At 38.3% G+C, this 27,764-nt stretch overlaps 1 protein-coding gene across 3 annotated transcripts; it reads left to right on the plus strand.

Annotated features, from left to right (window-relative positions):
- Positions 1-701: 701 nt before the first annotated feature.
- LOC130927337 (centriole and centriolar satellite protein ofd1-like) lies at positions 702-27,690 on the plus strand. Of its 3 annotated transcripts, none has more exons than XM_057853102.1 (22): positions 702-1,060; positions 1,129-1,317; positions 1,399-1,467; positions 1,553-1,574; positions 4,176-4,283; positions 4,366-4,502; positions 4,572-4,745; positions 4,812-4,918; positions 4,996-5,115; positions 10,654-10,727; positions 10,799-10,890; positions 10,974-11,163; positions 11,231-11,361; positions 11,420-11,531; positions 14,432-15,025; positions 16,177-16,348; positions 16,455-16,546; positions 21,260-21,370; positions 21,441-21,598; positions 21,679-21,822; positions 25,323-25,387; positions 25,572-27,690. In XM_057853102.1, exons 1-22 carry the CDS (start codon positions 968-970, stop codon positions 25,621-25,623), a joined length of 3,006 nt encoding a protein of 1,001 aa, XP_057709085.1. In that variant the 5' UTR covers positions 702-967; the 3' UTR covers positions 25,624-27,690. The 3 variants fall into 3 exon arrangements, with proteins under 3 accessions (XP_057709085.1, XP_057709086.1, XP_057709084.1); XM_057853103.1 differs by having other exon boundaries at positions 16,201-16,348; positions 21,438-21,598; XM_057853101.1 differs by having other exon boundaries at positions 21,438-21,598; positions 25,572-27,689.
- The last annotated feature ends 74 nt before the right edge of the window (positions 27,691-27,764 follow it).

Raw genomic sequence — 27,764 nt, forward strand, 5'->3', positions numbered from 1 at the left:
TTGAAATAGCTGTGGATTGCTCAATTCACGCTGATTTTCAAACATTTTATTATATAAATTCAAGAGATTTAGTATATTTACTGTATATTCGAAATAATAATAAGTCTTAAAAAAAAAATCAAGGTCCAGCCTAAATCATAGCTATGCTAAGAATGTTTGTCGTAATCATTTGTAAATACGTCAAGAGTTCGTGGAGATGACAGTATTTAGTGGAGAAAATTACTCAATTTACGTTTGGTTAATAGAGACCACCATGAGTCTTCCGATGCAAGATGGCCGCCAGTTATTACGCCGCTGACTACGCCTTTTGACATCTCGCCTCATACATGTGATATTTATGCTTCAGGCAACCATGCTTATCATATTTAAGTCTTAGATGTCTGCTGCACGATGTGAGCCAACGGAAAAAGCGTCGTCTTTTTTCGGCCATTTTGCAACAGTGCCATTCGACACACTTAAAAATACAGTCAGTCGCGCGTATACTTTGAAGTAGCTGTAGATTGCTCGAATTTCAAACGGCTTGGTTGGGGGGGGGTGCAATAAATTGAGTGATTTTCGTGAATAATTCAGCGGGTAGAGAATGTTTTTTTCTGTTCCAAGATGGCTGCATGCTACTTACGCCGCTAACTCTGCCTTAAGACATCTAGTCTTAGATACATACATATGATATAGCACTCCACACCAGTAGGCCGCAGTATTGCATCTCACCGCTCCATGACAACCACCACGCCAGTAAACGACAAAAAATATGCTAGGGACGCGCTTCCGTTTCCACGTACAACCTAAATAACTCAAAAACAATAACAAGAAACTGGGAATTATTCTCCTCGATGTCATAACATTTCATCGAAAGTTTGCAGCCAAGGATACCTAATGCCCTCAGGACTTGCGCAGGCCTTCATGCCAATTCTGCCGGTGGACTTTTCCCCCCTCAACTTTCAGGAAGGCGAATGAAATTAGGAAAATAATGTCAGCCAGGGAAGATGCTATATCCCCAGACGAGTTGAGAAAAAAGCTCTATAAAACGCTGAGAGATCGGGGAGTGCTGGATACACTCAAAGTAAGTCGTCAGTGCTGTAATATGTAGCCAACGTATTGATGTTTCTGGTTTCCCCCTCTCTATTTAAGACTCATCTGCGTAACCAACTCATCCACGAGTTAAAACCCGCACCGTTAAACGGAGCAGAATCAGCTGTGAGAGCCAACTCCCATTTCATGTCAGCCTGCAACAGCATAGTGGCTGATTATCTGCGAAGCTCAGGCTATGACTACTCTTACTCTGTATTCTGCCCAGAGAGTGGGCTATGCAAGGAAAAGGTGAAATTTTTCATCTCATTTAACTATTAACAGCCTGAAATATAATTTTATCTCAAAATATTTCTGATTTATGTGTGGCAGGTGTTCAACAAAGGAGATCTCCTCCAGGTTCTTAAAATCGACCCTGAGTCGCCACTTTATAAATCCCTGGTATTAAACAGTAAAATATGAATGATTAATTTTAAATGTATTTTAATATTATATAAGTTTTAATGTCTATTTTGTTCTCTTACAGTCACTGAGCATTGATAATACAGGTATTGTATGCGCAGTATGTAATTGTGGATGTAATTATTAGGGATGTCCCCGATCCAATCACATGATGGGAAATATGGCTGATCACGTCATTTTCAGAGGATATGATCCGGTAAAAAAAGATCGGGTTTAAAAAATGTATTTATTCATTCTTAACTCATTCACTCCCAGCCATTTTCACCGGAGCAGGGCCCTTCGCTCCCGGCCGTTTTACTGGATTTTGACTGATTTTACAAGGCCCACAGAAAATTCTGTTTTATTGCTATATAAACATGGAACCCACCAAAAGAAAGATTAGACTCTCTTCTTTCAGCAGAAAAAAACTAAGTTCATATCTCTTTCCATTCTTTAAAAGTCAGCATTACAAAATAGCTTAGTTTGAGCAATTTTCCAATTTCTGATGAGAAAACCGAGAAATTGAGCTTTTTGTGAAAGCATACATTTCAAACATAACTTTAACACAGCTATTTTTTGCTTTAGTTGCATCCCAAAAATCTGAATAATGTTTTCCTTTTACAAAATAACAGAAACAACAAGACAAATAGAGCTTTTGATAGCAAAGTAACAATTTATTTACACATAACCAACTGAAAGATGACGCTACTGTGGCCGCGACAGCCGGTTAAACTTTTCCCTCATCGTTGCCTGTCTCAAAAAAGATGATTTTTTTTTAGTCTCTGCGGGCTCTGCTCACTAGCAGCACGGACTCAACGGCATCTAATGGTCCCGATTGTTCTGCTCGGTCATCCGCTGCCTGGCATCCATTCAGTCGTCTTCCGCCTGTGCCCTGGCTTTACGACTTGGCCGTTCGTTGCCGTTAAATAGAGTTGCGGGTCTTACCAAATGCGGTACTGCCCTCCAGTGGCCAGCTTTAAAATGGATTTTCAGCTTTGTGCTTTGGAGCTAAATTGAATCACGACCCAGAGATGTCTCTTTTGAAAAAACAAAAAAAGAAACAAAAAAAAAAAAACATAAAAGACGTATAAATAAGTCTTTGGGACACTGAAACATTTAAAAATAGAACGTATTTATACGTTTTTGGGAGCCAATGGTAAAGTATTAACTCATTGGCTGCCATTGACGGTGATAGACCTCCAATCCATTTTGCCTGGGAGGGCAGCCTCTCAGTCAGATTGGATTGGAGGTCTATCACCATCAATAGCAGTAAACCATGATCAACGCCAGTCTTTCCAGTTTAAAGTGATTTGATGTCTATAACTGTCAATAATGGCTACAAGTAACAAAATTATCTAGAGGTGTATACATTTATTATATATATGCACTACTGAAACAAACTTTGCAAAACCAAGAGGAAATATCCAGCGACAGCAGAAATGTCAAGAAAATCACAACCAAGATAGAGTGGTACCTCGACATACGATCGCTTCGACACACGATCTTTTCGACATCTGACGTAAAATTTGACTCGCCGTTTGTTTCTGCATCCGACAACATGCTCTAAATACGACGATCTACGGCGGTACCTCAGTTTCTTTGTTTGCCCGCAAAACGGACGCACAGCATATTTTCTTGTGAGAGAAATCAACATGGGTTCCAAACATGTTAGTGCAGGTGGTGAAAAAAAAGGAAAAAAGTGATGCTAACCACCATTGACATGAAGATGGATATGATAGATATGACAGAAAAGAAAAGAATCGCCAGCTTCCTCAGGTTTCTAATCATTTATTCCATTAACTTGTGCAACACAACACGCCTAGTGTCCCCCGCAGCAAATAGACAAAACGAAAGTAAAAAGGCTCACTCCGCGGTGCGTTCAGGTACAGCAAAAAACGTCTGCCACATTAGAACGCGGTTTGTTACATTATTACAGGTACTATTATTATTGTTATCGTTATTATTACTATTATTATATCATTATTCCAATTTTTATTAATAATTCATTTGTTTTGCTCTTTGTCATTGTTGTTTGCAATAAACGTCAGTGTTTATTTAGAACTTAGTGAAGGTTTTCGGGCTGTGGAACGGATGAATGCAATTATAATGTATTCTCATGGGAAAATCCTGCTCGACATACGACCATTTCGACTTACAAACAAGGTCCTGGAACGAATTAACTTCGTATGTAGAGGTACCACTGTAGCTCTATTTATCATATTGAATAACCAACTTTATTTTTTCCTGGCATCCAATTGGCCAAGAGGGACCTCTACTCTATGTTTAAGTGTGTATCCCAACGGCCTCTTCATTCGCCCCTTGTGTTCCAACAGATTTTACTTGAGTGTATTAACTTATATTCTTTATTCTTGGTTTTTTACAGTATGCACAACTCAGATTTTATGTTTATTGTGCAATAATCTAATTGTAACATGTATTTGTTAAATGTTTTGATGCATTTTTATGCATTATAAAAGATTTATGTCCGAATTTTGGGGGGTTTGGAATGGATTAGGGCATTCACATGGACAACGTGTCTACTTAAGAGATTTTTCAAGTTAAGAAACTACTTCCAGAAACAATTAATTTCGTGAGTAGAGGTACCACTGTGGTCGGGACATCTCTAGTAATTATATAGCAAGTGAATCTCTCTGAGGAAATAAGTCTTTCACAGTCATATTTTTATGTATTTTATATTTTTCTGTAAGGCTTTTTAATGAACCTTGTGTCATACATCACTGACCGTCAGAATGTGTGTCAGCATCGAGATGCCGACACGCAGACAGTAAGCTCCGCAAGTTACGAACAGTCTCTCGGTATGATGATTTTTCTTTTTTTCATAATATTTCCTTCACGTGTGTCATGTTTAATATATGCGTTCTATATTCCCATTCCCAGTTGAGAAGATGAAAATGATCGACAAGGAATACGAGAATGTGAATTACAGCGGGGAAAAGTGGTTTTCATTCCAGTCTAAACTGGCTTCCTACAAGAGAGAATTGGAATCCCAGATGCAGACTGAAATGAACACAAAGGTACTGGGAAGAAAATACTCTCATATGTTATCTCTGAAAGTGGACTTTATGTTGCTTTTTCTCCTTTAGCTTCAGCATTTCAAAGAGGTTGAAGTCACCAAGGTCAAAATGGAGGAAAAAGTGCAATTTCAGAAGGAGTTTGACAAGCTAAAACAAGAACTGGAGAAAAGCTACGAGATGAAGATGAAGGTGTTGAACACCAGGGAGAAACACACCATTGAACGGCTTCAAAAACAGCAAGAGGTATAAAACACGAAAAGGCTTTTTCTCTTGGATACCGTAGTTGAATTTGTGGAACATTTTCATCAGATCGAGGAAAAAAATGTCTACATGCAGAGGCAAATGGTGCTAAAGGAAATCGACACGCTGCGAAACAGAGAAAATGAGCTGAAGTTGCGCATGGAGTCTTTTGAAGAGTATGTTTTATTTCATAACGAATCTGAAAACAGGAATTCATTGTTGGTCTAGTCAATGACAAAATTGGTGAATGCAGAACTTGTCAAATACAAGAAGAGAAGGTGAAGACTGGCGAAGAGATGCTGAGGAGGCGAGAACTAGCAGTGAAGACCATGGAAGACATGTATGACCAAAAGTTGAAGAATGAAATTTCCAGGTACACAACTTTACTGTTAACACTTTATTGGCCAAGTGATTAATTTTGGTAATAAAAAAAAAACAAAAACTCACCGCCATAAAGACCTTGCATCCACATATGTAGACATCACATTTTTTGTCATGTAGGCCCAACCCCAACCTTTTTTGCACCACAGACCGGTGTGATGTGGGCCTTTTTTTTCCACAGACCGGCAATAAAAATAAATAAAAAATATTAAAATAGGGCTAAAAACGAACGTTATGTTCAGGGAAAAGGTAACTCACCAGACGCTGAAGCACCCTGTTTAACAGTGGCCTCTCCTAAAACGTGACGGCAAATATCCTTGGTCGCAGGCATAATTAGTTCTTTTACAATCGTGAAAAGTTTCTTGGCTTTAGCATTACAGTTCGCCACGAAATATGATGCTATCAGTGCATTCTCTTTACTTTCTGTCCGTCGTTCTCGCACCTTTTTGTTTCAAAAATTCCAAAGACTTATGCATTATTCCAGTGATCTTAGCCTCAATGTGCGGAAGCAGCTTTGAAGGCTTCATTGCTTCGTTTGACAACTTTTGGCTACATATTATGGAGTTTGCACTTGGCTTAGGATTCTCTTCTGAGTCGTCAGTTGGCCTTTCCCGTGTAAAAAACTGTCCAAAGATGTCTGTTTTGTCAGCCATCTTCGCTAGCGTGTGGGCTTATTATTTCCAGGAACAAATCTGATGCGCCTACATCATACGTCATTATCAAGGACAAGTGCACATAGACATAAAAAAAAATAGATGCTAGCTCCACTTGATTTCTCTGACGACATCCTATCCAGTTTTATTTTAGCATGTATTGACTACTTCGAGCAAAACGACCGGAAGTACCCCGTCCGCTATTGTTGAGGTGTGCTGCCAGCGACAGGCACCTTAGCGTTACTGTTTACATTGACTGACGCTGGGCTGCTACTGACGTGTGTAAACACCCAGTAATGGCGGTCACCACTGGAGGGCGACATTCAGAGGCAAATTGGTGTGTCAAGAGGAAGAATGTGTCATGAATAAGTTATTCTTATTTCTGTACGGCCCGGTACCGTATGCGCCACGGACCAATACCAGTCCCCGGCCTGGTGGTTGAGGACCACTGATGTAGGCAACAATATTAACATATAGTATGGAAGGAAGTGTGGCCACAATACCCAACATGTGATGTCCACATACAGTGAGGAGCGGAAGTATTTGCATCTCTTGTGATTTTGCAAGTTCACCCACTTAGAAAATAGGTAGAGGTCCGAAATTTGAATCATAGATGCAGTTCCACTTATAGAGACGTAATTAGGCCTGAACGATATTGGAAAAAACTATTGTTGCGATTTTTTTTAGGTTTGCAATATATTGCGATATTATATTGCGATATTAAAAAAAAAAAGATCTATCTTTTTTAAAGAAATTTTCACTAAATGACTTGAATAGCTGTTTAGAAATACTTTACATAACACACCGTGACCACAGTGTATTCATATAATACCGTTTAATTTGTGAATGATGAAGATTTCTGTATGAAGGTATCCAGGAAGTCATGTCTGCACAAAATAGATCATTTATTGAATACAATATTTTACACTTCAACAGCAGCAAATACATTAAATGATAAATAAAAGAGCAGGTGCATTAGTCCCCTAGGTTTTTGACAAAATATAACAATAAATAAAAACTTCTGTAAAATAACAACAAAGTTGTCAACATATTTGAACAAAAATATTAAATATGACAAATAAAAGAGTTGTTCACAAACTATTACAATAAATAAAAACCTCAGTAAAACAACAAAGTTGTCAACATATTTGAACAAAAATATTAAATATGACAAAAGAGTTCACAAACTATAACAATACATAAAAACCTCAGTTAAACAACAAAGTTGTCAACATATTTGAACTTAAATATTAAATCTGACTAATAAAAGTGCAAGTGCATTAGTCCCCTGAGTTGTTTACACAAAATATAACAATATAAAACTGCAAAACGGCAACAAAGTTGTAAAAATATTTCAACAAAAATATTAAGTATCAAAACTTTATGTGCAGCTGTACTATATATAGTTATTTGAAAAATACGGTTTACAATAAATTTAAATATAAAAGAAACAAACTCAATTGAACTTGTAAATAATTGAACTGAATAACTGCAAATAACTGTGATGAATAACAGAACCATTTTAACTCCCAAATTTCCTGCCTTCCTGATAGCTGTCACATGAATAAAAAGAAGAAAAGACATTCCTTCAGCTGTGTTATGTATTTGTCTGCATATCGTCCACCTTCCTTGCTCAGCAATTCTCAACTGGGTCTCATAGGTTTTTGGCCAAGACTATTAGTTTATCCACTATAGCAGGCTTGAGACAAGAACGTTGGCACGTAACAATGTTCCCACCTGTGCTAAAAAGCCTCTGATGGGGAGCTCGTAGCAGGAATGCATAGATACCTGCGTTTTAAATGGTCCCACATGTTTGACAGATTACTTCTTGTTGAGGCAACCATGGCGAGGCACTGTCGACAGGGCTGTTTTTTGTCCCTTATAGTCTTGTTCTTGCCAAAATACTTCCAAAACTCCTTTTGGATACAGTCTTCCTTGCTCCTCCAACGTGTTGATTGCTTGCTTTCACTTTGAGAACGGGCCCTCCTCCCTCCGCTCTGCTGTTCGGCCCCTCCTCCCTCCACTCCGCTGTTGCAGGGGGAGGGGGAGGAGCCGATGACTTGCTGGAGGGAAAGAAGCTGTGCCCTTTTTTTCCCTCTCCTTCCTCAAAACAAACGTTTGTGGATTAAAAAAAATTAAATTAAAAAACTATCGCACGTCCTTGCGATGGGACTATTGCACATGCGCACATCGCGATGGCGATGTTTAAACGATATATCGTTCAGGCCTAGACGTAATCCAAAAAAAAAATAATCCCCAACTCATATTGTAGGATTTTTGACTAATTTATTTCTAATTTACTGGGGTTCATAAGTATTTGCACCCTTAAGAATCAGCAATAATTATGACACTTAAAGAGTTTTCAGTCTACCTTAAAAAAAAGTCCACCTTTACCCCATGAGTAACCACCCACCCACCACCCGTTTGAGCTCTTTATTCTCACCTGTGCACCCAACAGTCACCAGACAGCTTTCGAAAGACACACCAGAGAGAAAATTGTTGAGCTCCACAAAGCTGGAAAAGGCAATGGGACAATTGGAAAGCATTCCGGTAAGAATAAATAAACAGTTGCAGCAATTGTTAGAAAATGGAAAAGGATAAACATGACTAATAATCTACCTCGGAATAGGGCTCCATGTAAAATCTCTCCTCGTGGGACATCACTCATGATGAGAAAAGTGAGAGGTCAGCCTAGAACTACACGACAGGAGCTGGTCAATGACCTGAAGAGAGCTGGGTGCACAGTTTCAAAGGCTACTGTCAGTAGAACACTTCGGTGCAATGGTTTAAAATCATGCATTGCTCGGAAGGTTCCCCTGTTAAAGCCAGTACATGTGAAGGCCTGTCTGAAGTTTGGCAGGGACCATCTGAATGCAGAGGGGTAATGGGAGAAGTCATGTGGTCAGATGAGACCAAAATAGAACTTTTTGGTGCAAACATTACTCGTCGTGTGTGGAAGAAAAAGAAGGATGAGTACAATCCTAAGAACACCATCCCCACTGTGATGTAGGGGGGTGGAAACCTCATGTTTTGTGGCTACTTTTCGTCAAAGGGGACAGGACGACTGTACTGTATAAAGCAGGTGATGAATGGTGAAATGTATCGTCAGATTTTGAGCCGCAACCTCCTTCCCGTCAGTCAGAGACTTGAAGATGAGTCGTGGCTGGATCTTCCAACATGACAATGATCCGAAGCACACAGCCAAGCTGACCAAGGAGTGACTGTGTAAAAAGCATATCAAGGTTCTGGGAGTGACCTAGCCCATCTCCAGACCACAATGCAATACAAAATCGTTGGATGGAGCTGAAACTTCATATTTGTCAATGACAGCCCCGAAACCTGACAGATCTAGAGAAGATTTGTGTGGAGGAATGGGCCAAAATCCCTGTTTCCATATGTAAAAACCTGGTGAAGAACTACAGAAAGCATCTGACCTCTGTGATTGCAAACAAAGGCTGCTGCACTAAATATTAGCACTGATTTTCTCAGGGGTACAAATACTCATGAACTCCAATAAATTAAAAATAAATTATTGAAAAATCATGCAATTCAATTCCTTTATTGTCATTGCAAGCAGAGCAAACAACGAAATTGGAAAGCTACTCCGTGGGACCATAAAACACAAGACTATAAAATAACACACAACTAAAATATATCACTGAATAAAAGACAAGAATAAATTATTGTGCAAAAGTCGCTACATAGCAGCATCATGAGGAATTAGTGCTGTTCAGTATTAAGAATGCGGATGGCCCTAGGAAAAAAACTATCTCTGAGTCTAGTTGTACGTGACCTCATCGCCCTATATCTCCTGCCAGAGGGCAACAGTTCAAACAGGTGATGGGCAGGATGGGAAGAGTCTTTAATAATGTTCCTAGCTCTTTTAAGGTGTCGTGCAGCAGCAATGTCCTCCAGAGGTGGCAGAGAGGAGCCAATAATTTTCTCCGCTGCTTTCACCACCCTCTGCAGTGATTTTTTTGTCCGCTACCGAGCAGGTTCCATACCACGTTGGGATGCAGTAGGTGAGGATGGACTCAATAGCTGCTCGGTAGAAGGCAGTCATTAGTTCCTTGCCCGTGTTGTTCCTTCTGAGGCCCCTCAGAAAGTGGAGTCTCTGGCGAGCTTTCCTCACTTTGGCCGAGGAGTTAGCTGACCAGCAGAGGTCATCAGATAGGTGTACGCCGAGGAATTTAAAGGTCTTTACACGCTCCACACGTACTCCGTTTACCCAGAGAGGTGCCGGTTCCAAGGCAGGCACCTTCCTGTAGTCCACTATTAATTCCTTGGTCTTGGTGGAATTGGTCAATATGCAATGTGATTTCCATATTTTTTTCTTATTTCTGTATAAGAGGAAATGCATCTATGATTGAAATTTCAGACCTTTACCTATTTTCTAAGTGGGTGAACTTGCAAAATCACAATGGGTGCAAATACTTCTTTCTGCTCCTCGCTGTATGTAGATTCCAGGTCTCAATTAAAATGTTTTTTTTTTCTCCACACTGTTAATAATTATTTTCTATGTATTTTTTTAATGAAAAATAAAATAATATATGTATTTTTAAAAACTTTTACAATAATTGAAAAAAACATTGGTTGCGTGTCACATTACACATTATTGTTGTCGTATTTATGTCTGAACAGAGCTTTTGAGGTCCTGTTGCATGGTTTCTGTAGTTTAGCATGACAAATAGTTCAAAAAGTGAAAACTGTTATTTGTCTCATGTTCTAAATGGCTTCATGTCCAAACACAGCTTTTGAGGTCCTGTTGCATGGTTTCTCTAGTTTTGCATGACAAGTAGTCCAAAAAGTGAAAAGTTATTTGTCACATGTTCTAAATGGCTTCTTTCATTATTGTTGTCTTGGACATGTGATCTTAGATATCAGATGGAGCTCAAGGAGGATTACAACAAGAGAACAGAGCTACTAACAGCGAGTGAGAATCAAAACAAAGGTGAATCTTTAAAAGAATCCAATGTCCTTTTTAGGTTTAATTTTATATTACATATTTCTTTTCTTTCTTAGAGAACATCATTCGCATTCAAAATGATACAGCCACTCTTAAGGCCCGATTAGAAGAATACAATGAAGCCTGTTCAGAGCGGAAGCGACTGCAGGTAAAGGAATAAAATGTTAAAATGAAATAATCATTTTGACAATATCCACTTAAAATATCTCAACAATGTCCTTCGTCTTTTAGTTGGATGTGGATGCAGCACAGCAGCAAACGTGTCTGCTCCGTCAGCAGAATGAACTTTTGAGGGAACGTCTGGAAAGTATGAACGACTTCCCTGCTTTAAAAGAGGACAATGTACGGCTGCGCGGACAAGTCATGCTTTTGAAGAAACAGCTGGAGGAAGCGCAAGAGGAGAATCGGCGTCTTAACGCAGGTAAGCAGCAGATATTTTCGAAGCCAGAATTTTATTTTCAGCACTGGATGTTCATCCGGTTTCTCAGAATTGCGTAAACCTTCCGACGAGCAGTTGGCCTTGCAGGCGGAGCTCCTCAAGCTTCAGAGCGCTTGCAAATTGCAGGAAGAAGAGTTTGCCAAGCAGCAGAACGCATTGCAAAAACAGCTCCAGTTTGAGGTAAGGCACTTTGAAGCCTCAAAATTTATTGGGAATAGCGTGTGTTGATTTTTGTTAGGTGGAGCGATGTAGTCAACTGAACGTGCAGCTGAAGGAGTGCGAGGAGAAACAGCAGTGGATGAACACGCTTGTGGAGGACCTCAAGATGCAGCTTCGACAAACACAACAAGGTTTTGTAACTCATTGACTGCAACAGACGTGCAATCCATTTGGACTGGAATCGATTCGCAACCATTGTTTGATTGCTGCCAACCCTCCCAGTTTAAATGGATTGCACAGCTATCGCTGTCAACGGCTCTGAAAGATTACTTTTTTGGTCAATTTTCTTTAATTTCATTTTTATTTTATCAATCAATCAATCAATTTATTTATATAGCCCTTTGCAAAACCAGCCCTCTGCCTTCAAACTGATTGGGCGTCTTTCACCATCAATAGCACAGAAAGAATAAATCTTTTTTAAACTATTTTTTTTAGTATTAATTTAATTTCAATTTGATTTTACTTCAATTTTATTTTTATTTTTTTAATATTTTATTTTAATCATTCGATCACTTTCAGCCCACCCAGCTCAAATAGATTGGACAAACATTACTGTCAGTGGCACTGAAAGATTGAATCGTTTTTATTATTTTTTTAATTTTAAGTTTACTTCATTATTATTATAATTTGGTTTTGTGGTAATTCTTTGTAAATTCAGATCTATTTCACTTTAATTTTATTTCATTTCAATTTGTTTCTACTTAAATTTTATTTCATTAAAAAAAAGTTTTCATTTCAATTACTCGAACGCTCCCAGCCCGCCCAGTTCAAATTGGATGGAAGTGTATTACTTTCAATGGCACAGAAAGATTAAATCTTTTTTTTTTTTTTTTTTTTAAACTTATTTCACTTATTTCATTTAGTTGTGTGGTAATTCTATTTTATTTCAGTTCTATTTCACCTCAATTAGATTTAATTTTAATTTTTTTTTTTTTTATAAAATTTTTCTTAAAGTTCAGTTTTATTTTATTTCAGTGTTGTTTTTGGCAGCCCATTTCATTTTTGTCTTAGTCTTTTGGACGAAAATACTTTTTAGTGTTAGTCATATTTTAGTCAATTCAAACTTTTTTCGTCTTCGTCTAGTTTTAGTCGACGAAATCCCATCCAAATTTCGTCCAGTTTTAGTCGACGGTTACTCAAAATATTTGCGTCTGTAAAATTCTAATTCGAAGTTTTAGTCCAAAAATGAATAAAGATTTCCAACAATTTTGAATGAACATAGACGGACGAGCACAAATTGTAGTGTCTACGAGGACAACGCCAACTTTGTCATGATGATACACACTCAGCAGTAAAAGCAGTAAATTATTTTTAATTAAACCTACATAGAAGCCACAAACTGTATATATTAAAAAAAATGTCTTAGCGTTTAACATCTTCTAGAGCAGGGGTCGGGAACTTATGGCTCGCGAGCCAGAAGATGGCTCTTTTGACAGCTGGATCTGGCTCGCAGATCTTCAATTATTAAAAAAAAAAAAGTTCGTTATGCAATGGGAAGGGCGCTAGGACCTCGGGGAAAACCTGCCGGGCGTATGGGCCACAGGGGGAACGTTAAAAAGGGCAACCAGTAGGGGGCGCTCACATTTTTCTTTTGGCAAGCCAGTGATCAGGCGACATTCAGGACAGGTGCGGCAGTGGAGAATGCAAAAGTCTGATGATGCGTGTGGCAGTCGGTTGAAATAATAGCCATGCATCATACATAAACGTACATAACGATTAACATATTTTTGAACTATATTAACACACAGTACACATCATATTCATCCTAAAATTAAGCAATCCGCTAAGATACACAGTCAAATGATACTTTTACTTATACTTTATATTCTTACCTGAAACAAGAAAAAAATACATTTAACAACGTACGTCTCGCATTAGTGCACAGACGGGTCATTTCTTATTTGCTCTAAAATGCGAACACCTATTTCCCATGCACGCCAAGAAGCGAACGCTGCCACCTGGTGGTTCAAAATTGTAAGTACAACAGTCTTTTCAGGCTGAAAATGTGTGTATATTTCCCACAAACAACGAAATAAGATGAAACATTTTAAACATCGGGTGAATCTATCTGTGGACACAACAAAATATTAAAATAACTATTTCAATATTACTTAGCATTATTTAATTTAAATTATTATTATATAGGTTATTAAAAAGAATTCAGAGACTTATTGTACTTTAAAAGTGTTTAAATTACATAAAATGCACAGATTACTTGTATTTGTAGTTTTGAACATATTGTATGGCTCTCACAGAATTACATTTAAAAATATGTGGTGTTCATGGCTCTCTCAGCCAAAAAGGTTCCCGACCCCTGCTCTAGAGTCTAAATTTACTGACCAGAAAAGGCAAGTGGCTCTGCTTTAGACTGGCCACTGTTTTAAGAGGACGCTCGCCATTCTGAAGCTAATGCTAACACGAACGCGAATGCTACGCTAGGCGCTAGCGCTAGGATTACATTTAGTATCTGATGGTCACTCAGCACAGACTAAAGGCTAAAGCAACATTGCATAATCTCTCTTGCCAAGATAAAACAAATCTTACCGTGTTTTCATACAAGCAAGATGCAGCTCAGCCTAGCTTTAGACATATCCTAAACTCGGGTGAGGAGGGAGAGGCGCAGCACATGTCACATGAATGACAGGACCCAAAAACTGCCGCGATGCAAGCTGACGTACAATATGAAAATTTCACGTGAACATATGACAGAAACGATGTCACATTTTCGTCTCGTCGTCGTCACGTCAGCGCAAAACTGGTCGTTCATCTTGTCACGTTCTAGTCTCCAAGCTGTGTTCTTAGCTTATCATCGTCATGAAAAAATCGTTCGCCGAAAAAATATTTTCGTTAGCGTCATTGTTGACGAAAACAACACTGATTACAATCATTCGAGCGCTGCTAGCCCTCCCAGTTCAAATGGATTGGACGTCAATTATCGTCACTGGTAATGAAACTTAAAAAAAAAAAAAATCATTTCAGTTTTATTCATGATTGTTTTATATTACAACTCTATGGCATTCTTCTTCAACAGCTCTTGAAAACGAAGTACTACTCAACCCCAAACCCTCACTTGTTGACCGTTCCGTTTTGGACTTTAGCAATGACGGGCTGGTGTCCCACAACATTTACCTGGACCGGGCGGCGCTGAGGCCCCTACCGGCCTATGAACCCGTCGGTGATATTGGCCGGCTGGTGACGAGCGACTCTAGCTCTGATTCTAAGAGCCTGGCGGAATTTCAGGCTCGCATGCGGGAGATGGAGAAAGAGGCTGATGTTTTGGCTGAAGAATACAAAAAGCACCAGCAGAGGGCAGCGCGCGCCAACGTCTCACGTAGGCGTCCGACACCTTCCAGTCGGGGCGCCTCTCCTCTACTGACACTGACTTCTGACCTGCCTTACGCCGCCCACCTGTCAAAGAGTTTGACGCAAGCACTTTCACCTAACAAAGCCAGAACCCCCTCCCCGGTGTCCTTCCCAGCTGCTCGGCACAAAGTAACCTATCAAGACCCGCTTCACAAGTCCTACGGCACCAGTAGTCTCTCATCAGCTGAACTTCAGGGCCAGCAGTCATTCACGCATCTGTCCTTCCGCACCAAGAAGAAGCATTGTAAAGATTCAACAGAAGGTACTTAAAGAACGCTTAGTGTGACACTTCATTAGAATGCATTTTAAACATGAAATTTTATTGAAAGCAGATCAAAGTATTCATATTTGTATATACTGTAGATTTTATTCAGAAAGAGAATATGTTACCCAATTGTGGATCTTTAGTTCCTGTTTTACTTTTCTTTAGGTTTCCTATGTTTTAAAACCCCTAAACCCTAACTTGAGGTGAGAGCATGAGAGAGCATAATTAAAGACACCATTAACGAGATATTATCACGTACTTACCTTGTTTTGATCCCAAAACTCTGTGTAGCACATCTCATCGAGTGTCAAGACACAGATGTGAATGGCCACAGCTGGATGTTTTGGGGATTTTATGGGTGAAAAACAGAAATATTACAAGGGTCGCAATGCAGAAATTGCAGACATCAAGGAGTGGTCAAGATTTTCTTTTTCAAATATTTACCTTTTTAAATGTTTTTTTCTTTGTTTGAATCGATTATTTATCATCTAAAATATCAGGGAAAATGCGACAGTAGCAAAAAAAAACAGTTATGAGATAGATATCTGTGACTTATTTACAGACACCTTTTTTTCATAGTGACGTAATTTCTTTAAAAGTTTAAAATATGCGAGTGAATAATTTTTTAAAAGTTTTTTTTAAACTAAATATTAGACATCAATTAATGATTCTAAGCTAAAAATGACAGACATTTCGAATTATAAATAAATATTACTTCCTTTTATGGCTGGGTTGAAACTAAAGCTGTTGCGCGGTGTCTGTAAACAGGGGTTTCCAGGGTAAAATGGACAAATTAAAAATAGTTCGGGGGCTTAATGCTCCATTAATACTGCTATGTCAGCATATAGACATATTGTGCTATCAAACACAACAGATCTTTTGGCTTAAAATACGGCAGTTTATTTTAAAGAGGGGTGCAAGAGCAGAAACTGTTTTTTCATCCTTGTCTGTGTTTTCCGCCTTTATATAATACTCATTGATCTCATGATTTTATAACCATTATTACTCATTTACTGTTGTTTGATATATTAATATGATTTAATATATTTTTTAAAAAGTATTTTAATGTTAACTGTTATTCACATTTCATGATTTAATTATTATTAGTAATTTATTCGTGAAAATAATGTGCATGGTAACACTTTCAGGTGTTAATTCTTCACACTTGGCAGAAGTGGATTTATCACCGTGGTTGCAGTCACATGACAGCCGCCTCTCCTTGGCCCCACGACGTGACGCGTCCAGCTCGGGTGAATTGTCCCCAGAGCTGAGCCCCCCTCGCAGCCCCCAGCTCAAGAGCACCGCGCGAGAGTCGCGCAGGTACTGTTTGGCATCGCTTGCCCTTCATTTTTTTCGCGACATATTGTACATGTGCATGCATACATGTGTGACTTTAAACAACTTGACTGAATAATTTTCCTACCAGAGCTCCAAGTCGACAACGCGTCTCCTCTAGCTCGCATTCCTCGCCCCAGCCTGAGAGGATAAACGTTGAGGATCTTGCTGGCATTTCACCAGGTAGCTCAAAATAGTGCTGCTTGTTCTGTTTGCGTTCATTTTATTGACGATCACGGCACAAAAGTGTTTTTCTCTTAGTTAAAGAACAGGTTGACTCATTTGGGTCCACTACTTTGGAGGTGAGTTGACAAAGTCTCTAATCTAAGGGGCCGTTTACATGGTGACGATGCGACACCAAAGTGATTGTGTTGCGGATTGGCCTCACCTTTACACAGTGACAGCAAAGACACAAACCTTAGGGGCCGTTTACATGGTGACTCTTCGAGAATACGAAAAATTTCAAATTTGCATTTGCGTCTCCATTTGAACAATGTCGCAATTCCGCATGAAAACGATGTAGTATTCGTTGCCAGGCGCTGGGGGGCAGTGCAGATTTACTGGGCGACAGAGAATGATGCACTTTGACCCCACCAAGCTCCCTCAGCCCGGAAAAAAATATGCTCGCCCACTCGAAGCAATGTCATTATTCTTTTGTTCAAGATGGCACAAAAATTTAAACGTTCAACATATTTAATATAAAAATTTTATTAAAACAGTAACTTAAAGCCGACATTCCGCCATATTTGCTGTTTTTAATGTTTAGTAGCACCGCTGCGCACGCCCAATGTGACGTGTACGAGTGCTGACGTTAACAGCGCTGTCTCGCGCCGCAGGAGCCTTTGATATGCATGCTGCGGAAGCCCCCCTCAACCCCCCACAATCGGATTCTACCACTTTGGAGGAAGGATTCAGAATTTTTCGTCTTCGCCTTCCGTCTTCGCCGACACCATATGCACACGAGACGAGTCCGCAACTCAGTCATTGCGTCTTTGTGTCGCAGAGTCGCCATGTAAACTGCCCCTTAGATTCCGGTCTCCAAAGCAGAACGATTCGATTGCGGGGATTTCACCACAACCATATGAATGGAACGCCGTCGCTGCAGTGACGTCAGACTCGCACACGTCACTTTGCGTGCGCAGTTGCTGCTAGTAAACGTTAAAAAATGCAAACATTACAGACCGTCGGCTTAATTGACTGTTTTGATAATATTTTTTATTTAAATGTATTTTATGTTTGCGCTTTTGAAAAAAAGAAGAAAAAAAAACGCTTGGACGCCATTGCTTGGAATGGGCGGGTAGGTTGTCAACGAAGTGCATCATTGGCTGTCACCTTGTAAAACTGCACTCCTCCCTAGGGCCCGGCATGAAGTATACATCATTTTCACGCCGAACTGCGACGAATTAGAATGGAGAAGGAACCATGTTAATGCAAACATAAAATGTGTCGTACTCTCGCAGCATCACAATGTGAACGGTCCATAAATGGATCCAGTTCTTTACTTTCGAAGTTATGCAAATCTGAAATGCAAAAAAAAAAAAAAAACATTCCCCCAACAAATTGTTATCCCACGGTGCAACATCCTCATTTTAATTAAATTAAATTTCTAAACATGTTTTAGTATACCGGTACTTGAGAATATTTATAAATACAGTATACACTACTGGCCAAAAGTATTGGCACCCCTGCAATTCTGTCAAATAATGCTCAATTTCTCCCAGAAAATTATTGCAATTACAAATGCTTTGGTAGTAATATCTTCATTTAGTTTGCTTGCAATGAAAAAACACAAAAGAGAATGGGGAAAAAATTTAAATCATTATCATTTTACACAAAGCTCCAAAAATGGGCTGGACAATAGTATTGGCAACCTGAAAAGGGACTCTACGATAGGATACCCAGAAAGAACCCACTTCTGACCCAGAGATATAAAAAAAAAAAAAAGGCTGGAGTTTGCCAAAACTTACCTGAGAAAGCCAAAAACGTTTTGGAAGAACGTTCTCTTGTCAGATTTGACAAAGTAGAGCTTTTTGGGAAAAGCAAAAAACAAGGCCTTCAAAGAAAAGAACACTGTCCCCACAGTCAAACATGGTGGAGGTTCCCTGATGTTTTGGGTTTGCTTTGCTGCCCCTGGCACTGGACTGCTTGACCGTGTGCATGGCATTATGAAGTCTGAAGACTACCAGCAAATTTTGCAGCATAATGTAGGGCCCAGTGTGAGAAAGCTGGGTCTCCCTCAGAGGTCATGGGTCTTCCAGCAGGACAATGACCCAAAACACACTTCAAAAAGCACTAGAAAATGGTTTGAGAGAAAGCACTGGAGACTTCTAAAGTGGTCAGCAATGAGTCCAGACCTAAATCCCACAGAACACCTGTGGAGAAGTCTGAAAATGGCAGTTTGGAGAAGGCACCCATCAAATCTGAAACCAGGAACAGTTGGCTCCAAAAATCTAAAATTCCAGCAGAGCATTGTAAGAAACTCATTGATGGATACCGGAAGCAGTTGTTCGCAGTCATTTTGCGTAAAGGTTGTGGTACCAAGTATTAGGCTGAGGGTACCAATACTTTTGTCTGGCCCATTTTTGGAGTTTTGTGTAAAATGATAATGATTTTTTTTTTTTCATTCTCGTTTGTGTTTTTTCATTGCGAGCAAAATAAATGAAGATACTACCACCAAAGCATTTGTAATTGCAATAATTTTCTGGGAGAAACTGAGCATTATCTGACATAATTGCAGGGATGCCGATACTTTTGGCCAGCAGTGTATGTTTAGTAGCAAAAGCAGGGTTAGTGTGGGTTTATTATTAAAAAAATATATTTTAAAGATTTTAATTTGATATAAAAAGTAATGTTTATTTTAGAGCTCCTTAAAATAAGAAATGTCAAAAGGAATAATAAAAATGATGTTTTTAGATAGATAGGTCAGTTTTTAATCATCATCTGGTTAGAAAGCAGGGTGTAGCAATGTGACCTTTTACTGTACAAAATGTGGCAAGAATTATTTCATTTTTTTGTTTTGACCTTCCAGTTCAAATAAATTACCAAATAAAAGAATAATTACAATGTTAAAAGATAAAGAACGAATGCAAATGCAGTCCATTGAGGAACTAATGTGTGTTATTATTAGATGTGCTTTATTTTTAAAAATTAACTTATTCATGAATGGTGTGTCTTTTAATATGACTAGAGCTGTCCCGACTAGTCGACATAGTCGACGTCATCGATGACGTAAATCCGTCGACGAGCACAACATCCCGTCGACGGTTAATGAAGGGTTAAAAAAATATATGCGTGGAAAGTTAGAATGTCGGATGCTCTGTTTGCAAGCGGGGAAAGCGGCACAAAGCCAAAAAAAGCGCACCAGAGTGTCCAAAACATTGCCTTATTTCAAAGAAACAAAGGAGAGTACACTCTTCTGTCCTGTCTCTTCAATGCCAAGCTTGGCTGCACGTCGGCCGTGAATAAACACCTCAAGCGCCTTCACGCAGTTTGTAATTTTTTTTTTTCATTTTTTGTACACCAGAGGGTGCTGTCGCCTTACTAAATAATAATGTTTCATTGACAATGGGCCTTATAAGTGCTATTAGTATTGTTCTTAATGCTAATTGAAAGGTTTATTTCATGTTATGGTTTATTTTATGGTATAGAAAATTATATAAGGTTAAAAGGTCATGAATATATACAGTATATACAGTGATTGCACTCAAGGGAGAGATTGTCAATGATAAGGTAATAAATTAAGGTAAAGGCAATTCATATAGGCAATTCATTGATATATAAATAAGGTTTAAAAGGAAAAAGGTGAAAAGTTTTTGTTAATTTCTAATTGTGTTGCTTTATTTGTGTGCACCGTAGCTCTTACAGTGTGTTTACATCAAGGATGGAATAAAAGTTGTAAACCATCAGTTTAAGAGACCATCTTTTCAATCGGGATGCTACACTAGTTAATTCTATCAGCATTTGAACTCATTGTTTATTTGTGATTTATTATTGTTGTTTACGTGTTTATTTGTACTTTAATAAATAATTTGAGTGTTCCAATATGTTTTTTGTGAATTGATAAGCGTCAACAAAAATTTCATTGCTAAATTAGTTAAAAAAAAAAAAAAAAAAATTTAATTATTAGATTAGTCGACTAATCGTAAAAATAGTCGGCTGACTAATCGGGAGAAAATTAGTCGTTTGGGACAGCCCTAAATATGACGTGCCTTGTAGTCTGAAAGTTACTGTCATTCCTGTGTTTTTTTTGTTGTTGTTGTTGTTGTAAAGTACGATAATTTATTGTGCTATTATCCTCACCAGTATAACATGACAACATTTTAAGTATTAAGCTGGACGGACTGGATAGGATTAATTGCATTTCAAATTATTCAGTGTTATTCAGTGTATGTTTATGTTCAAGATAACTCAAGAATGAATAAAGGGATTATTATCAGACTTGCAGGATATGTTTTTTATTATGAAGCAGGAGAGGTTTAAATTTGGGGGTATTGAGGTCAAAGGTCAGAGCGATCAGCTAAGGAGTTTTGCGAGAATTTAGAGTTTTGGAACTAGTGTAATGCAACTCATAAGTCACGATTTTACATGCTTTTCATGTTTTCACATTGTAGATTTATGAGACATTTTCTAAAAAGAAAAATTATTTAGTTGATACGTCCATACAGAATATTTTCATTATCACTAATTATTTAAATGATTGTGGATTTTCTTGTCAGATTTCCTTTCAAATTCCAAAAGGCTTTGGATCCTGTGAGCTCGTGGGTTTGCGCCCAGAACTTGACACGTTAGTTAAGATGAAGGGCCACTGATTATGTATTCTCCACTGCTTCTCTGGCCCCGTTTAGAAGGGTTAGTGGGCAAAGCATAAAAGATTCTTTTGTGCGTGTATCCCTCTAGAACCCGGCCACATTCCAGAGCTTCTCCCGGACACTGCCGTCCCTCTCTCCTCCTCCGAGGCCCCCGGCGGCCCCTCCGTCCCCTGCCCACAGGACTCGCCGGGTCGAGCGGGTGAGTGACGAAAATGTCTGACGAAAACTGCCAAGCGAGTACTGTGTCATACTTTTTTGTTTCGCAGAAGCCTCCGAAATCTTGACGTCCTCGGCGGATGAGGAGAAAGGGGATGAAGGACAGCGATGGGAAAAACAAAGAAAAGAAAAGCAAGATTTGAGGCGGCGGGAGCAAGAGGAGGCTAGAGCGAGAGAACAAAAGGAAACGGAGAGATTGGAGAAAGAAAGTGTAACTGACCAACTAACCCTCCATTTTTTTTTTGTCTTAGCCACTTGCTTTATTGAATGAATACATGTGTGCTTGCCTAGCTTTTGCAACAGCAACAACAATCGGAGGAGGAAGACATAAAAGGAGATGGAGACAAAAGGCAAGAAGCGGAAGTCCCTAAAGAAAACTCATTGGAGAAGTATATGAAGATGGTATTGGAAGCCCGAGAGAAGAAACAAGATAAGGTGAGATAAGTAGTGTAATGCTGGAGTATTAACACAATGGCTCCCATTGGCGCTGATAGATGTACAATCCATTTGAACTGCTTCACACTTTAAATAGTGATTAATTCCCCATATTTTAATGTGAATCTGCTAGCTTCAAGCTAACATACAATGTAAGAAAGAAAAGCTAACATAACATTCATTGACAGCGATAGATGTCCAATTCATTTGAAGTGGGATGGTTGTAAGCAAATGAACTTTCGGTCACTTTGGGACACTTGATTTGTAATTGATTTGGCCCACTTAAAATGAAAAAGACAAAAATTTTGTTGTTTATAAGATGTGTACTATATTATATGTCCTGCTTTAACCAAAAGTCTTGCCTGTGGCATGGGTGATTTAATAAGTAAAACATAATGAACAATCATAATAGGAGCATTTCAAACTCCCACATTAAAACTGTACAGACATTAAGGACACTCAAGATTCCTATTCTCAGTGTCTAAGCAGCTATACAGGACAGGTTCAAAAAAACAAACAAAAAACCCCCAAAGAAAAGGTCTCACTCAGTTTCACTGCTTGTTCTTCTAGTTGCATATACTCCGACAGCCATTCCATCTTTGGAGAACTGCATTTCTTTTTTACTTTGGCTTGATGAGTGAAGTATCGCTGCATTTTCCTTTTGCCATGATAGCATTTGCGTCTCTTAATTCCGCTGCACTATTGTTTAGCTTGCTAACCTGCACGGCACGTTTGGGTAGAGCACATATGCGCAACACTGTCACTGCTATGACTGGCAGTGTAGCGTAAGTGAAGTGAACTATCATATTATTGGATAGACATCTGCTGCTCATTTAATAACGTTGGAAAATGCCATAGTACAGACATAGACTTCATAATGAACATTACGAAGCCTATGGTACAGAAAACAGTTTTGGTGGTTGAATTAACTAGATTGTACCAGTTTTAATGTTAAATATTACCGTAATTTTAGGACTATAAACCGGTACTTTTTCCTTTCAATTTGAATCCTGCGGCTTATAGTCCAATGCGGCTTATTTGTTGATTTATTTGGGTTAATAGGTAACACTTTATTTGACAGAGGCGTCAAAAGCCCGTCATAATTATGACATGGCACTATCATGGGCATTACTGAGTTCTTATGTCAGATGTCCGACAAATTATGTCACTACCGCCATTTAAGTCCAGCTCAGATCCTTTACATCCATTCAAAAGTGAGCTAATTTGCCAGATAACACTAAATCACATCTGTTATAAGCATTCATTAATGCTCATGACAGTGTCATGTCATACTTATGATTGTCTAATGACAGTCTTATGGCGCCAATCTCAAAAATGTTACCAAATACCATAACTAACCATTAATAAAACAACTGGAATTATAACTGAAGAGATAATTAGCACAGAACATGAATTTTGATTCTTATTTACAACTGTAGCACTGCAATGCATGCTAGGAGGCATGTTGGAAAACAACAGCGTTGACAGCAGGTGGCAGCAGAGGTTGACTGTCTCTCCCAAGGGTGCAGTGATGGCCAAATGAAGCTTCTTTAAGCCAATTGGTTCAAAACTTCATGATGGTTCATTTGGTCTTTTGACAGTCTTATGATGCCGCTGTCAAATAAAATATAAATAATATACTGTTACCGGTTAATATCTTTTGGTGTAAATATATCTTGATACAGTGAGGAAAGCTCCATCTTATAGTCCAGTGCAGCTTATACCTGAACAAATGTCATTTTTGTCTCAAATTTGGTGGGTGGCGGCTAATAGTTAGGTGCGCCTTATAGTGCGAAAATTATGGTATTTAATACTGTAATCCTTGCAAAAATGTTGCTTCAGTAAATCAGCACAGGATTCTAGATGACTTTTCACTCTGTATTTTTCTCCACGACCAGGTTATTCACCTCACAACTATATACAATCATGGTGTTGTAACGCACCATTGGGAGCGTCACGTTGCCGTACTGAACGCACTAATAGGAGCATTGCGTTGCCGTATGGAACTCTCCAATAGGAGTGTCACGCTGACACATCACTGCAGTGCCGACAGTAGTCCTATTGACGTTTCTGTTAAATTTTATTTTGTGCGCTGCATAGATTTTCTTGTATACTGAGTATATGAAAGCAGTGTGGGATTACGCATGCGTGCAGCTTAGTGGGAACATTTTTCATAATTATGACGGTCTTATGACATAGCTGTAGAGCTGAAACGAATACTCGAGCAACTCGAGTTACTCGAGTTCAAAAACTGATCTGAGTAGTCTTACTCACCTCGAGGAATCGTTTAATTTTGCCAGCTCTAAGCATCACGTTTTGCCCGGACTACTTTTAATGCGGGACCATGCTGACGTCACGTGCGTAGAGGAAGAAGCAATTAAAAAAAAAAAAAAAAAAACACAACCTTACTGCAGCCGACAGCCGCTACAAACTACGCCGACGTTGCGTAGTTTGCGACGTCTAATAGATATCTCATGCATTTAGGATTAGATGCGAAATGATAGACTCGGCCGCGGCTGGGCAGCGTTTGTAAACAGCCGCCATCTTTAAGTAGTAGACTTCTCAGCGATAATAAATATAACGTTACTTTCACTCGCTCACGTATCGTTAGCCCTTCGGAGGGCTAGGTTTCTTTTGATTATGACCACGGTCGATGCGTGGCTAATGTGTCTTACATACAGGCTTTATTTATTCTGTAAAAACACAGCGCTGTAGAGTGATGAGGGTGTAAAATTAAAACATGATAAAGCTAACTGTCAGTTTTAGCTCAGTAGTTATTGCTGAATAAAACACCAAGTAGCACTGGTCCCTAATGTGCTCCAGTACAGCAAGTATCATACATTTATTTTGAACACTGCAAAAACTCAAAATCCTATCAGGACTTACAGTTTAGACTAACTTAAAACTTAACTAGAACTTAAAAATAGCTTGACACAAATGGAAATTCAATTGAAACACTTGGGGAAAACACATAGCTTTCAAGTGGTGTGTGTTATCAAGCGTAATTACATTTTTAAGTAAGATTTTTTTTTTTATACAAGATCTAGAAGTTTTTTGAGTGAAAGTAGTGATTTTTTTTTTTTCTAGTCACATCTGAGATGCAGTTGTCTGTTTTCAACAATGTACATCGAAAATAAAGACATTGATTGACTGAAAATGGCTCAATATTGGATTAAATGTCTTATTTTCTCATGTATACTTATAATGGCTCTTTACCTAAAAAAAATGTTTTATCCGATTACTCGATTAATCGATAGAATTTTCAGTCAATTACTCGATTACTAAAATATTCGATAGCTGCAGCCCTACACAGCTGTCAAATAAAGTGTTACCTATTAACCCAAATAAATCATCAAATAAGAGGCACTGGACTATAAGCCGAGGGATTCAAAATGAGGGAAAAAGTAGCAGTTTATAGTCCGAAAATTACGGTAAATGTTTCTTTGTTCATCTCGAGTTTTTAAATTGCTATTATTATTTTTTATTTTTTTGGGATTTAGAGCGCTGGCAGTGAGAACCACATGAGCCCAGAAGTCAAGAGTTTGTCTGAAGAGAAAGATAATAGGTATGGCTTTGCTTATTCATTTTAAAAATTCATACATAATCCTCCACAATCCATCCCCTGAACGACATTTTAATTTTGTTGTGCTTTCTGTAGTCGTATTTTAATTTAAAATCCCCCACCCCACCCCCCCCTCCTGGCCATGAAAAGTCCCACTTAATGAACTTGCTTGTCTTTCTTTTCACAGCATTGCGGCCTATTCGCACAAGGATGACAGTGCTGATGATAATTTTTGGTAGAACTGCTAATTTACTAGTGAGTTTCTTTTTGGGATTTTATGTAATGTAGATCAAGGGTGACAAACTGGTGGTCCGGGGACCAGATGCGGCCCTCCTCTTCATTTTGTACGGCCACGAAAGTAAACCATGTGGTACGATTTCATATTCCTGGTTAAAATTAAAAATTATGTAGTCCTGAATTAATGATCAATGACTACAGATGTTATACAAATAGTATATTTAGAATATTTAGTTGTTTTTTCCCCCAACACAATGGCGCTTTAACTCCAATGTGGCCCGAAACTAGGATGACTTTGACACCACTTTGTAGATAAAGACAATAATGAATAAGTTATTTTGTATTTCTTGTAACATTAGATGAGAAACTAGAAGAGATTTTCACTTTTTCAAGTTTTTATTAAAAAAAGAAAAGAAAAAGAAAAAAAAACAGGCCAGTTTGTATATGTTGTATTTCTTCATCAAAACAAGATGTTGGTGTGTTATTTCTCCACCTGATTGATTGATTGATTGATTGATAGGTAGCATTATTTTCTTCATGTTTTTGGTTGATTCAAAAGGAGACGTGCTGTTTTCCACTTGCCAGCCACACTATGGCTAATTTAAAAGTTGTAAGATGTGTTGCGGGGGAGCCCTTTAACATTCACAGAAAAGACTTGTATAAAATGTTTTCTAATAGGATTTACATACAGTAGATTAAAAGTATCTAGAATGACTGAGCTAATCCTTTGTATTGAACAAAACATGAGGCAAAACATGCCTTCTTTACAAAATTAATATACGTGACCGTGTATCAACTCTTCATTCAATGCAACAAAAACAAGAAGTTAGCATAGCAACTGATTAAAAAAAAAAAAAAAAAAAAAGATTACACAACAGTATTTATACCATCAAATTCTGATGCAATTGTAGAAAACGATGACAAAAAAATGTGTTAAAAACATAATTGTACACAGGTCACACCTTCACACTTGTTCCATTGGTGCCAAAGAACACTTCAGGTTTGATAACACTGTAACTCACTACAATTCAGTTTGTAGTAATTGAACTAAAATAGCAAATATGAGGGCTCAAATTCATTGCAAATTTCTTGACTGTAGTTCTTCTTTAGCAAGCATGTTGTTGTTATGGCATACAGTTGCATGCTGTAATGCAGAGTGTGATGAAACTGTCCACAATATTGGGTACACCTGCCAAATTCAGCCTAAAAGTACTGATGTAATGAAGTATCTGTGTGATTATTTATCCTTGTTAAACTAAAAAAAGTGTAAATTCGAAGCTTGTTTATAATCCAAATGAAAATTACAGTACTTTAAAGCCAAACTAGCCTACAAAAATGATAATAGCCAGTTTTGAATTTGTACTGTTTTCCATAAATATCTCAAAATAAGTATTGCAATAACATAGAAATAAATGATGAACAAAGATACATTAAACACTTGGTTTATATTTTTTAGAAGCCTATTATGAATGTTTTTTCTAGAACAGTATTCCCTTATTTATTGTGGTGGTTATGTGCTAAAAAATAACGCCAAATACAACCCCTAGCAAAAACTATGGAATCATCAGTCTCGGACGAGCACTCACTCAGATATTTTATCATGTAGAACAAACTCGGATAAAAAGCTTGAAAAAAATAATAAATGGGTTCAAAAGTGCAACTCTTTAGCATTCAGAAACACTAAAAGAAATGAATAAAAAAAACATTGGTGGTCAGTAAATGTTACTTTTCCAGAGCAAGTGCGGGGAAATTTATATGGAATTACTCCACTCTGAGGAAAAAAAAACATGGAATCATGTTAAACAAACAAAGAAATAACAATCAAAACACATCTGTAGTATTTAGTAGCACCACCTCTGGCTTTTATGACAGTTTGCAGTCGCTGAGGCATGGACTTGAAGGAGTATTCCTTATCAATTTGATGCCAACACTCTTTGATTGCAGTTACCAGATCATCCTTGCAGGTCTGAGACTTGCTGTGGACCTTTTTCTTTCAATTTCCACCGCAGGTTTTCGATAGGGTTGAGATCTGGGCTATTTGCAGGCCATGACATTGACTGGATGAGTCTTTCTCCAAGGAATGCTTTAACAGTTTTAGCTCTGTGGCATGACGCATTGTCATCTTGGAAAATGACATATTTTC

This window comes from Corythoichthys intestinalis, chromosome 12, assembly GCF_030265065.1.
Source record: "Corythoichthys intestinalis isolate RoL2023-P3 chromosome 12, ASM3026506v1, whole genome shotgun sequence".
Classification (NCBI taxonomy): domain Eukaryota; kingdom Metazoa; phylum Chordata; class Actinopteri; order Syngnathiformes; family Syngnathidae; genus Corythoichthys; species Corythoichthys intestinalis.

Bases quoted from the DNA above. Each gene is read 5' to 3' on its own strand.
- LOC130927337 (XM_057853101.1), top strand. From the start codon at position 968: ATGTCAGCCAGGGAAGATGCTATATCCCCAGACGAGTTGAGAAAAAAG. The intron at 21,371-21,437 runs GTGAGTGACGAA...TTTGTTTCGCAG, and splicing joins GGACTCGCCGGGTCGAGCGG to AAGCCTCCGAAATCTTGACG. The intron at 25,388-25,571 runs GTATGGCTTTGC...TTCTTTTCACAG, and splicing joins TCTGAAGAGAAAGATAATAG to CATTGCGGCCTATTCGCACA.